The 12721-nt window shown below is 33.3% G+C and overlaps 1 protein-coding gene and 1 long non-coding RNA gene across 2 annotated transcripts; both read right to left on the reverse strand.

Moving 5' to 3' along the window:
- Window positions 1-5517: 5517 nt before the first annotated feature.
- LOC112766024 (sedoheptulose-1,7-bisphosphatase, chloroplastic) lies at window positions 5518-8541 on the reverse strand. Its single transcript, XM_025811874.2, has 8 exons — window positions 8223-8541; window positions 7965-8084; window positions 7510-7695; window positions 7338-7419; window positions 7016-7237; window positions 6772-6872; window positions 6584-6655; window positions 5518-5987 (listed from the first exon to the last, which is right to left on the reverse strand). The coding sequence occupies exons 1-8, from the start codon at window positions 8325-8327 to the stop codon at window positions 5706-5708; spliced, it is 1170 nt and encodes a 389-aa protein (XP_025667659.1). The 5' UTR covers window positions 8328-8541; the 3' UTR covers window positions 5518-5705.
- A 2443-nt stretch (window positions 8542-10984) lies between these two features.
- LOC112766809 (uncharacterized) lies at window positions 10985-12517 on the reverse strand. The gene is made up of 2 exons (XR_003184562.3): window positions 12348-12517; window positions 10985-11493 (listed from the first exon to the last, which is right to left on the reverse strand). It is a non-coding gene; the product is annotated as an uncharacterized lncRNA (long non-coding RNA).
- Between the last annotated feature and the right edge of the window lie 204 nt (window positions 12518-12721).

Consider the following 12721-nt stretch of genomic DNA (forward strand, 5'->3'; position numbering starts at 1 on the left):
ATATCGAAAGAGAGTAATATTGTGTAGAACTTACATTTTAGATGGAGCTGCTGGCTCTGCGTGGGTGTGCTTTCAGTAGGTTGATGGGGGTTGTGGAGTACTGTAGGGTAAAACAAAAGGTTTTAAATTAGAAAAAAAAAACAATTCCACCTCAATTCACAGGAGATACACCGAAATAAGAACCAAATACACCTCTATATAAAAGACATGTAACAAAATATTATTCCTTACCCCTTAATTGTTTCTTCTCTAATTTTCTCGCTCGGAGACTTTGGAGGGGTTGGTTCACTCTGCAAAGGGCTTGATGCTCTCGTCTCTGACAGAGATAAACATACTTGAAGCGGAACTCTAACTAAGACAAAAATAAAAAGTTAATAAACTCTCTTAAAATAGAAGATTAGAAGGTTGAAATTTAGTTGGAAAACTCACATCTCGAGCCGTTTAGATTGCAAATGTGTCTCTTTCTGAACAACAATCATTTTTTGGTGAGCCGAGTCGTTGAATGATTCTTCTTCTGCACCCAACCTGAAATCCACCGAAATCATGTCAGAATACACCTCAAGCATTGAATAGAAACACAACCTCTATTTTTTTTAGAACTTACTTAGTCGCAGAATTTTCTTTTTTTTTCTTGCCTTTTTTTTCTTGAATAAAATATTAAAGGCTTTTTTTCTATATATATATATATATATACATAATCAAAAGCAGAAGATGGTAACACAAGAATTAAGCAAATGGCAATAGAAACAGAAATTACATGCTATCACTTGGTTTGTTTACACTGTTTTGATTCGTCTGTGTTTGAAACACAGGATCATTTTCACTTCCCAACTTCACCTTCGGCATTCTAAGGACAAAATAAACATTATTCAGTAAAAGTAAACAAAAAAAATCATTAATAATAAAAACAAAAATCATCTTACGTTTCAGATGAATCATAGTGAGATTTCGTCGATTGGAGCCCAGCTTCCGGTATGTCTGTCCTTTTTTCTTGCATCATGGGAAAGCAAAAAAAAAAATTATCAGCAACAAAAACACCTTAAAAAATCGACAATATACACCCAAATTCAACATACCCTTGTGCAGCCTTTTCATTTGTTTTTTTCTTTTTTGATTCTCTAAAAAATTGTTGTATTTCTTCAGTTTTGACATTAGTTCTGACAATACATACAAAAGAATAAGTTAATAAATAAAATTTTGATAAAAAAGAGTAAGATAGCTTTACAATGTGCTTTCTTTTTCAGAAGATGAATCCTTAACAATGTGCTTTCTTTTTTTGGATTGCGTCCTGGAAATCAAAGAAGTATCAATCATACAAACACAATCAAAGAAGTATCAATGCATAATTTTTTGGTAGAGTCTGAACTTTTTTCTTCGATTTTTGTTTTATTATTGGCTCCAATTTTTCACTTCTGACAATAAATGAGAAACACTTTGTTAATACATAAAATTTTGATATAAACAGAAAACATAGTAATGCAATGACAATTTCAGAATCTTACTCATCATCAGATCCACTTTTGCTTTCTGAAGAGGAATCCTCTACAATCTGCTTCCTCTTTTTGGATACCATTCTGGACAGCAAACAATCATTAACAAAAAAACATCGTAAAAATGACAAAATACACAAAAAAATATTATTTACTTTTTTGTTTTCCTGGTTGGTTGTTTTCTTGCTTTTGTTGGTTCTTCTGAGTCTTGTTCAGACTCAGACTTAGAGGAAATAGCAATATCACTCTCCGATGAAATGTCCTTCTTCTTTTTTGTCTTTTTCTTTTTTTTTTCTTTTTTTCTTCCTTTTTCATTGTCTTCAATTTTTTTTTCACTTCTTCCCTCTTGACGATGCTCTGAAATAGTTAAAACATTAGTTTACACCATGTACATAAAATAAATATACCCAAATTAGAGACAGAATTTTGTTCAGTTACCATATGACAGTCAATTTCAGCTTTGATCCTCTGAAGCAGTAACTCCCTATTCCAATGCCTTACCCAGGGCGGTCCAGGGATTGCATCTGCATTCTTATTTTTGTGTTTTGTTTCATGAAAGTATCCAATCATCAAGGCATAGAGGTAGCCATCAATAGATTTTTTTTCAAGTGGTGCTCGCTTATGCCCTTGATGATAAATTCGAGGACATGACTACCCCAGTTCCACTCCCTTATGTTGTCCAGATAAAAAATTAGAGGCATGTGGACTAGAGAAACTTTGTTTATCGTTGTCAGCAACAAGAACGCCATTTGAATATAGATGATGAAAATCCTTTTGAAAATAAGCCGATCTTCATCAGTGTCAACACCAATATCCATCATCTCATCCGTTAGATTCTTCAATGTTTTATCCTAGAACCTTCTAAAGACTTCTTTTTCCTCCTTAGATAACTATTAAAATTAACTTTTTTTTTCTGGAAACAGGTCCCCTACAAAAGCAGCAAAACAAGATCACCAATTACACTCCAATTCACTTGAAATATATTGAAATCCCAGTCATATGCACCTCAATTTATTTTTTGATATCATGAGATAATATGAGTTCAGAATAATAGATTACGAATACATTACCAATAAAGCAAGTATAAAGGTTTTGTGCAATCAGTTACCAATTGCATTCAAGCCAAGGGCAGCTCCTATATTTTCGGGGTTGATGGTCAATTCACCGTACTAGATGTCCAATCTGTTTCTTACCACATTAAAGCTATATGCTAACTCCTTCAAGAGTTTATGTGGCAGATACATCGGAGGAATGTGCATCAAACCATCAAATCCCAATTTCGGACGATGGCTTTCTTTTCTTCGCTCATGTGTTGGAACTTTTCATTCAATAGTCTTGTTGAGCATCTCAGATCTTTGATTTTCTGTAAAGAAATGAAACGAGAATTATTTAAATAAGCTATATTTATACAAAGAAAATTGAGTTGGTCTAAGATATATGTGCTTGTATTGTATTTTTTTCCACCAGGGTTCTTGCTTGCCATTTTTACGGCAAGGAATAAAAAATATTGTTAATAGATAAAAACATCAACAGTTACATTCGAATATGCTTGATATACTCCCAAATACCAGCCACATACACCCTTTATTATTTTTTGGATTTCATGACATAATATGAGTTCAAAATGATATTCAAGTCAACCAAACATGCATAAAATGACACCAGAAGCACAAGACAATACTCTGTTTTTAGTTACACCAGTTATAGGACAACAACACCAGTTACACTCGAATTCGATTGATATACACCCAAATACCAGCCACATACACCCAAATACCAGTCACATACATCTTTATTATTTTTTAAATTACATGACATAATATGAGTTCAAAATGATATTCAAGTCAACCAAACATGCATCAAATGACACCAGAAGTACAAGTACAAATTCAAGAACAATAGCACCAGTTACAGTCGAATTTACTTGAAATACAACGAAAGTTTCTATTTATACAAACTCAATTCCAAACATGCACAAGAACACATTAAAATATACATTAAACTATTCACGAAACAGAACGTAAAACAGTTACCATCGATTGAACAATTTGACAAGAACAGTAATATCTATTTTCAACCAAGAACACATAATGAATCTACTTAATAAACAGAAATACGACTATATAGTGTTTCGCGTTCGAAATGAGAAAGAGAAAAGTGAAAAACCTTGATGATTAGTGAAACAGTACCTTGAATAATCTTTCTTCTTTTGTTTCGGTGTTTTTTGATGAAGATTTTGAAGTTTTCTTGTTGATTTCCTCGAGTGTTGGCGACGATTTTGACAGTTTTTTGAGAGATTTCGAACGTGGTTTGAATTTTCAGGGTTGTAGTTTTGATCGAGGAAGAAGAGGAATCGTCTTTCATAATGGTGAATGAGCGCGCTATTGAAACGGTTGAGTGGAGCGCGTATTTACACACTCGTATAGGTGAGGGTTGTTTTTGTTAGGTTTAGGGATGGCAAAATTCCCCGAGACGCGGGGATCCCTGCGGGGACTGCCCCGAATGGGGATCCGATTGTGGAGAATTTTCCCCGCGGGGATGGGGATGGGGGACAAAATTCCCCCGAAGCAGGTGTGGGGACCCGAGCGGGGATCCCCGCCCCGTCCCCGCTATTCCCCGAAATTTATGAATTCCTTAAATTATCCTTAATAGTTTATTTCTCATATATGTTTTTTAGTCATTTCTCACACACACATATGTAGAAACCCAAAACTCCTAATCCTTATTTGCATAACCCTTCTTCAATTCAGAGATCCCTAAGACTGTCCATACTCCATCTAACCTCTCTGCAGCCACCCCCTCGTCACCCTTCTCACCGAATCGTCACACCTCACCGTGCCATCACCCTTATCGCGTCGTAATTTCTATTTGCGGCGTTCTTTTTTATAACTCTGCCGTCGTGTCCATTCTCCTCTCTGTTGCCATGTCTCTTACCTCGTCCACTGCTTTGTCCTTTGACTCGTCGTTGCGTCCCCCTATTGCGTTATTTCGAGAGAAGTCACCATCGTATTATTTATACTTTTTGTATAAAATCTTGCAGTTTTTGTATAAAATAGATACTTGCAGCTCTATTCATATGGAAATTAATAATTAGTTAGAACTATTATGTAGATGGGGAATGGGGTCCCCGCGGGGAATGGGGCCCCGTGGGGAATGGGGATGGGGAGCAATATTCCCCCACGGCGGGGAATGGGGCGGGGATGGGGAGCAAATCTGAGGGTGGGGATGGGGAGCAGGGAGGCATCCCCCGCCCCCGCCCTGCCCCATTGACATCCCTAGTTAGGTTTGACCCGACTTGTAGGACTTGTATGTATAGCAGTCTTGTAATATATAGGGTAAATTTGAAACAAAACAAAGAGTGTAATAGGATTTTTCTGCAGTATTGAGACTCAAAATTCATGTAAAAACTAGGGTTAAAATGAGGTTTTTTATTTTTAAAATATTTAATTTTAATGGAATTTTTTACTTTTAGAAACATTCAGCGTTAAAATTAACGGCAATATGGGTTCACTGTAACATAGCATCTACCTTGAATTTTCAATTTAATCAATTGAGACATCGATTTTTCACTTTGTGACTTATATTAATTCTTTGAATATATTTAAGATAATACCTAAAATAGTTCCTAAAATTTTCAACATGAATCAAAATAATCCCTCGCTGCTAAGGTTCTTAAAATTTACTTTTGTGAATTTGCCTTCGTTCTTAATTCAATTGTCATTAGCTCAGTATTTACATATACTATTAAGTATCAATACAGTAGATCAAAATGATATTTCAAATTAATTAATTAGACTCATTTTAATCCTTTCATCAATATAAAATTAAATAAAACATATAGTAATGATTAAATTAAATAATAAATATAAAATAATGATGTCTCAAATTCATTAAATTAAATATATTTTAAATATTAGATACATAAAATTATAAATATTAAATTAAATAAAATAACTCTGAATTATTCTCCCTCTAGTATTGCCGTAAACTTATGGTTGTAATAAGAAATTAAGAACGGATGAAGTGATTGGCTTAATGCACAATGGGATTCATGGCTATATGTACTAGTCATACCAGCACAAATTCAAGTTTGTCATCATAGTCATAAACATAATATATCTATGACTAAGTTGTACATATTACATATTTTATCTATATAAAAAAGAGCAAAAATAAAAATTGAGATTGAAAATTGGATGGCAAGAAGAATCTTAATCAAGCAGCTGCTCCAACAGGTACACCACCCTTGAGCCTAGATGAACCATAAAGGGTTTCTTCAACCCTAATGATCTCATTCTTTGATCCATAAGCAACTTGAGTTCTGTCATCAACATTGGTTATAACTTTGTCTAGCACAGATTGTTGACCATCAGTGCTGTAACCACCAGCATTCTCAATCAACAACCCCAAAGGAGCCACCTCAAACAAAAGCCTCAACTTGGCTTTTGCTGATGGGGATGCCACGTTTGTGAATATGCCCTTCTCTTTTACAATAATCTGCAATACAAAAGAAATAGACACTTTGAATGCTTGGAGATTTCCTCTGTTAGCATGAAAATGAGCTTCAAACATGTGTCTCAAATAAAAAAGGAAGCCAAAGATGTCAACAAGAGACAAAAGTTTAAAATTTGTCTCATGGTTCTGTCTTCATTGTCCCCATCTTTTTAAGTGTGAAAATTCATGTTTAGTTGTTTTTACGTGAAACTAATAGTTAAAAATTGTTAGATGAAAATTTAGTCAAATATATCAAATCATTTGACAATTCTCAACTATCAACTTCATATAAAAATATCCGCATATGAGTCTTCGCCTTTCTTATTGGACATGGAATAAAGGATCTTTGTTGTCTATGTACTTGTCTCAACTACCAAATAGGTTTGTCACTTATATATGAATATATTCCATGCTCATGGAACACTTAAGTGGGTTACACAAGAACTGCATATTAGTTAACAGAGTGCCATTTCAAGGGGGGAAAAAATAGTATAATCCTTATTAAAAGATATGTTAAAATGTCACTGTATCAATAGATAGTAGTTTCTCAAAAATAAGGCATGCATGATTGTGTTAGAAAAAGTAAATAAATAAATAACCTGGTTGACATCTGGCACCATTCCTCCTGTGTATCTCAAAGTGTACTTTTCAGTGACATAGTAGTTGATCAACTGATGAACAAAACAGAAAGATGGAATAAGTATTCATTCATATAAATGTCATCATCATAGTAGAGGTAAATCCTCAATATTTTTCTGCTATAAGACTTTGGTTAACAGTGTTAGACCTTGTCATAATTGGGGTTGTCAGCTGTGGCTCTCAAATTTCCCGGGGAGAATAATTTTCCTTCACCAATTTCTGTAGTCTCTTTGACATGCTGCCATTTTCCTAAAATATGAACAAGATATATAACTTTGTCATATCAATATATCATGAACCTTTGCACATTTGCCAAAAAACTATAAAAGATAAAAGGGTCTAAAGTTAATCAAAAGTTTTTAAAATATTATTAAGTTTTATTTTGTTTCAACCTTCGTCAAGAAGAAGAAATTCATGAGTTCCGGGAAAGCCTTTAACAGCAATGACATAGGTGGTTCTAGGACCCATAACACCCATGGCGGCGGCGACTTGATCTCTACCGCTGACTCCGGTCAACTTATCGCCTGGCCACACGCCAAAGATTGTTCCAACTGTGAAATTTGTGTCCACTATGCTGGATCCATCAAGGGGGTCAAATGCAACACTAAATCCACCTGTTGTTTAAGTTGCAAAATTCACACACAAATGCATCATAATCACAGAAAAAAACAAATGACATCATTCCAAGAATTGAATTGCATTGTCATTAGAGACCTTCCACTGGACCTCCCATGTCGAGGAGCTCTGGATTTTCCTCGGAACATGCATACTTGCATACATGAGAGTATTCCAAAGCCTATGCAACAAATAAGATAGAATTTGTTTAGAATTCTTTTACATTATCAATGTATACAGCAATTGAATTCTTAATTGATATTGAAAGAACCTCAAAGAGAAGCTTGTTAGCTAGCAAATCAACAGCAAGCTGTTCATCCCCAAAGGAATTGACACATTGTGTTCCACCACAAGATGCTGTCTTCACTTTGAAAGAAATTGTTCTTAGTGCTTCTCCCATGGACATCAACAACCTAATCAACCCCTTATCTGGTGTTGCCTTGGTAAGGAATTCTTCCTACGATTCACAAATATATACCAAAATTAGTTTGTTTCAGATTGCATTGGACAAAGACAAGATAGAAAAGTTGTGTCTGTTTCTATATTTGTTTCATTTTTTAGAGTTTAATTTCAATCTACATAGTCGTCCAGTTGTATCTGTTTGTGTAAAACTGCTTTACGCCCACAGTTCATCAAAATTAAATTCGTTAAATAGATTTATATCTTCTGATATTTATGGTGAGACAGTTATTTAACGGAAACTTTCGGTATGTATAAGAAACTCACCAGACTGTCACCAATTTCACATCTTGTTATGTGTGAAACGCCCTTTGCCTTTGAAACCTTATGTGTTGATTTGGATGACACTCTTAGTGATTCTCCAAATAAAGAGCTTGATTTCAGGCTCTGTAAATATTACACACAAGTTGAAACATTCATTCTCTGTCATTCAATTCACAAGTCACACATATATATAGTGCAAGTATTGAATCATTTTCATATATATGAACTCTATGTTATGATTGTAGTGCTTATATTAATTACCTTGAAGCCAAAAGATGGAGATATAGAAGGAGGAGAGTGCTTGAAAGGAATACCAGTAGGCAAGAAAGCACCACGGGTAGTATAGCATGCTATGCCAGTTTCCATGGCTGCAAAAATGTGCAAGTATTAACACAAAAAAGCTTTGTGCTTTGTTGTGTTCAAAACTTAAAAGAGGGGATAGAAATCAGTGTAGAGATATAAGGTTATATGTGGTTGAACTATGCATGAAGTGCCACGTGGCATGTGCTGAGTAGATAGATAGGCTGATGAAAGATACTGGTTTTGAGGGAATAAAATAAAATGTATTTAGCATCTCAACAAGTATTTATTTATGTGGTTGTGGTATGGTCTTATGTAGTAAGAGATATGGTGGGGTGTGGTAGCCCCATTCTTTGTTATTTTGTGACATGCTGCGGTTACATTTGTTCATTTGTTGCTAGTTTATACTTTAGGAAAAGTTTCTTAAAATATGTGCACATTAAATAAGAGTTCAGATGCACATATTTTAAGAAACTTGTAGACTATGATTTGATTATTATTATGTAAAATTGTAAATAAATTTTACATTATCAACAGATTATATATTACAATAAATGTAACTTTTAAGGATGTATTCTAAAAGTCAAACATTTTTTACATTATGTCAATGTATGATTAAATCTAACTGTTTATACATCAATTATATTTAAGAAAAAATTATCTCAATCGATACCCTGTTAATCTGAACAACAACTAACTATAATACTTATAGTTCTGGTTGAGTTTATATCCTATTTGGAAATATCAATCAATTTATATTAATACTTTATTGTGCATGTTCATATTGTGTAAGCTGGCGAATTTATGTACAATAATATCTTGGAATATAAATGTTCTCTCTATTTTCTTAGCAAATATCCTGTTTTCAGCAATGATTAGTTCAACCATACGTCCATACGGACTCAAGTTTTTAGTAACAATTATTTGCAGAGTCATAACTTATTTGCTGCTTTGCTTGAGGTGAATGATTGTGATTAAATTTGTTGCTATGCTTCACAAGCTTCATGTTTAGAGAATTTATTATGTAGTAACCAGTTAATAAAAAATGCTTGGGACATTCTAACACTCACTCTGACAAAATTCTCCTGGATTTTTCTGTTGTTTGCACCATCAGAAGTTCTCATATTGTTAAAGTTGCAAGTGTAAGAGGATATGAAATTAGTCATATGTCGGTGTCTTCTCATCTTATATTCTCTCACTTAGTTCTTCTTCGAAGTCTTACCAGTACTCGAGAGAAAGATCAGGAGACAAAAGGCCTAAAATGCTTAAATTAGTTCAATCAGAAGAAATCAATAATATTTCATCATTGGTTAAAGATTGGAGGCTTCTGGTTGCTGCAGCCACAAAATTTTACCCTCTCAAAAGGATGTATAGTATCATGTCATGTGGATTCAGTGACTAATCATTTTTTTTTGGGGCCAAGACATTATGATTTGGATATTGTTACTATCACCTGACCTCACAGCTTCGTGAAGGGCTAAGTTATTAACACGTGGTCTTAGTTAGTTACTGATCACAACTTGCATGCAGTGATGGTTTGTTGTAAGTTAGTTAGCTTGTAGAATTAGTTTACTGTTGCTAAAGTTAGTTATCTGATAGAGTCACCTCACTTTCTCTCCTCTCTGCTAAAGTTAGTTTACGTGGATTGCAATAACTAAATTTCTTACAAGGACTTTGAAACTTATGATGCAGCAGCACTGAAAGTCTTAATTTTAAGAACATGTTTTCGGATTAAAAATTAGTATCATCCATGGGAATAAGTAAAGAAAGAAATTGACAAATTGTGTTTATTTTGACCAGTGACTATAATTTCACTTGTCTGAAAATGTTTCCAAACTAAAAGCATACTGCAGTTGAATACATGTCCTATTTGGTTATTGTTACTATCCGGCATTTGTTACCTTCTTCACTGGTTTTCAAGTGGGTCCTCAATCATGGCATCAATGGATGTTCATGCCATTTGCGCGACGTCTAATTTGTTGAATGCATGTTGTTGATGGTAAAGCTGCCTAGGGAAGCTTTTCAATTAATAATAACTAACTCCAAATTGTGGTTGAATGACTTTGCATCACACGTTACTTAGATTTATTTTGTGCCTTTAAATACTCCTATTTTTAAGTATTTAAAAACTTTTAAGTTTGAATTTTTTAAAAGGACATGTTAGTCCTTATAGAACATGTGAATTTGGCAGTAAAGTTTTAGTGGCATATGTTTAGCTTCTATTGTATGTCCCTTTTTTGAATTTATTCTTTATGAAAAAGTATAGAGAAATAATAATAATTGTGAATAATGTGAACTTTTGATTGAATTGAGTTTAGTTATATAATTAAAATATGCTGGATGTTCAAGATATACAAATTATTATTTTTATCTTTAAGTGAATGATTAGTTTCACTAGAGGTGGACGATGATGACCGGTGAGAGAGTTTCTAATGCTAGAGAGGTGGATGATTGATAAGAATTGGGGTGGCAGATGGTTTGGAGGGGCGTTTGGGTAAAATATTTTGGTAAATTAAGATTGAAATAGCTTTTTTGAAATAATTGTTTGGATTTTTTGGCTTAGATAATTTGGAGATTTTTTTTTTTCTTATATTGAGTCAAATTCAAAATCTATTGTTCACATTGTTTAGATTCTTTATTGTCTCCCTAACGAAATTCTTTAAATTTTTTCATACAATATATCAAAAAATTCAAGATTGAAGAGGAAAGTCTTGGAAGAGAAGTAACTGAACATGCATGTATTGTATTATAAATTGATGGGTAATACACTGTTATGACTCTGTACTATATACAGAGACTGAGGCTAACCTAAAGAGGCAATTCTACTACAACTAACTTTAACAGACTGAATATAAAAGGAAACAACTGATTGATTTAGGAAATAATTGATTTACTTAACGCTAGTTCTGCACTTTATATATGCTCTATATGTTCGGTCTCTACACTAATAACATATAATCATACTCATATTTTTTTTTTTATATCAAATTGATTCATGTCGTTTTACTGGATGAGGTATGAGGTATGAGATTCAGTTAATTTATGTGTTTAACTAGTTCAATAGTATAACAGAAATTAATAAATTTGACCTACAAAATATAGTGAGTTATATACATTCGACACAACTCAATCTTTTTTTATGATTCATGGGTGGTGGCTAGGAGCCTTGGGTGGTCTTGGTGGTGGCTTTATTGGGCTATCACTGTAACGGCCTCGGCGGTGATCCAAACGCCTAAAGCACAAGGAAAAAAAAATATAGAATAATTATCGAAATCAGTATTTAAAACTTTTAAAATTAGATATTTTAATCTCCTAAAATTTAAAATATATAAAATAGTCTCTAAAATTTATTTTCATTAAACAATTTAGTCCCGATCAATTTTTGTTATTTGTCAATAACATTGACTGCTGATGTAAAATGTTAACGTACATACACATGACTTTTAAGTATCTACGTGTACGAGATGGACAATTTAGTCCCTGAACTTATTTAAGAAAACGGCATTATTTTAAACCCAATCTCCACTCTCCTCTTTAAGCATGTTGCGACGGAGAATGAAAAACCCTATTTCATCTCCTATAGCTGCCGTTGTTTTAATGGCCAGCAGTGGATAACGTTTAGCTTGTTCTAGCCGTTGCAAAGAGAAGGCCAATTACGATGTTGCCGATAACAAAGGGTTAAGCCAGGGACAACATCTGAAGTGTCTTTGTAGATTATATGTAATTATCACCAAATCAAGTATGGTCATGTGTGTAAGTTTAAGGTTCTACATCAGCAGACAAAATTATTGACAAACAGTAAAAATTGGTTAAGAATTAAATTGTTAGAAGTAATTTTCGAAGATTATTTAGTGTATTTTAAAACTTGTGAGACTAAAATATCAAATTTTAAAAATTTTTGTGACTGAATCGAATAATTACTCAAATATATATAACATTAATGAACACTTTGATAACATAAATAAATAATAAACACAATTCTGAACAGCAATATATCAAACAAGTATATATATTATGCAAGTGATCATATATACAGATGCAAATTAAATTCAACTTAGCCATATATAAGCATAGTAATAAGGTTACCCTAAAACGGAGGGATGAATCAGAAGCAGCGCTAGGCAGAGACATTGAAGAAACAGAGCGAGTCTCATTGTGCCTAAAGGTAGAAGAACTTGCATATAATGATTGTACTACTTTTTTAGCGTGTTCTTTTCGTTATATAGTATATTTGGAAGTTTAATATGAGATTCAATGGTGTTAGGTGAGTCGCCCCTATGCTTTTTGATATATACTACTTGCATCGTGGTCCTCAAATTCAACTTGGCTATTATTTTGATTAGTATGTAAAATATACATTTAGATAGTAGACTATCCAGTTAATTAAAATATCACATCCGATCCGACTATTTTTATAAATATAACCATATTAGATGTAAATTGAAATTAACTATTAAAAT

This window comes from Arachis hypogaea, chromosome 17, assembly GCF_003086295.3.
Source record: "Arachis hypogaea cultivar Tifrunner chromosome 17, arahy.Tifrunner.gnm2.J5K5, whole genome shotgun sequence".
Taxonomy (NCBI): Eukaryota; Viridiplantae; Streptophyta; class Magnoliopsida; order Fabales; family Fabaceae; genus Arachis; species Arachis hypogaea.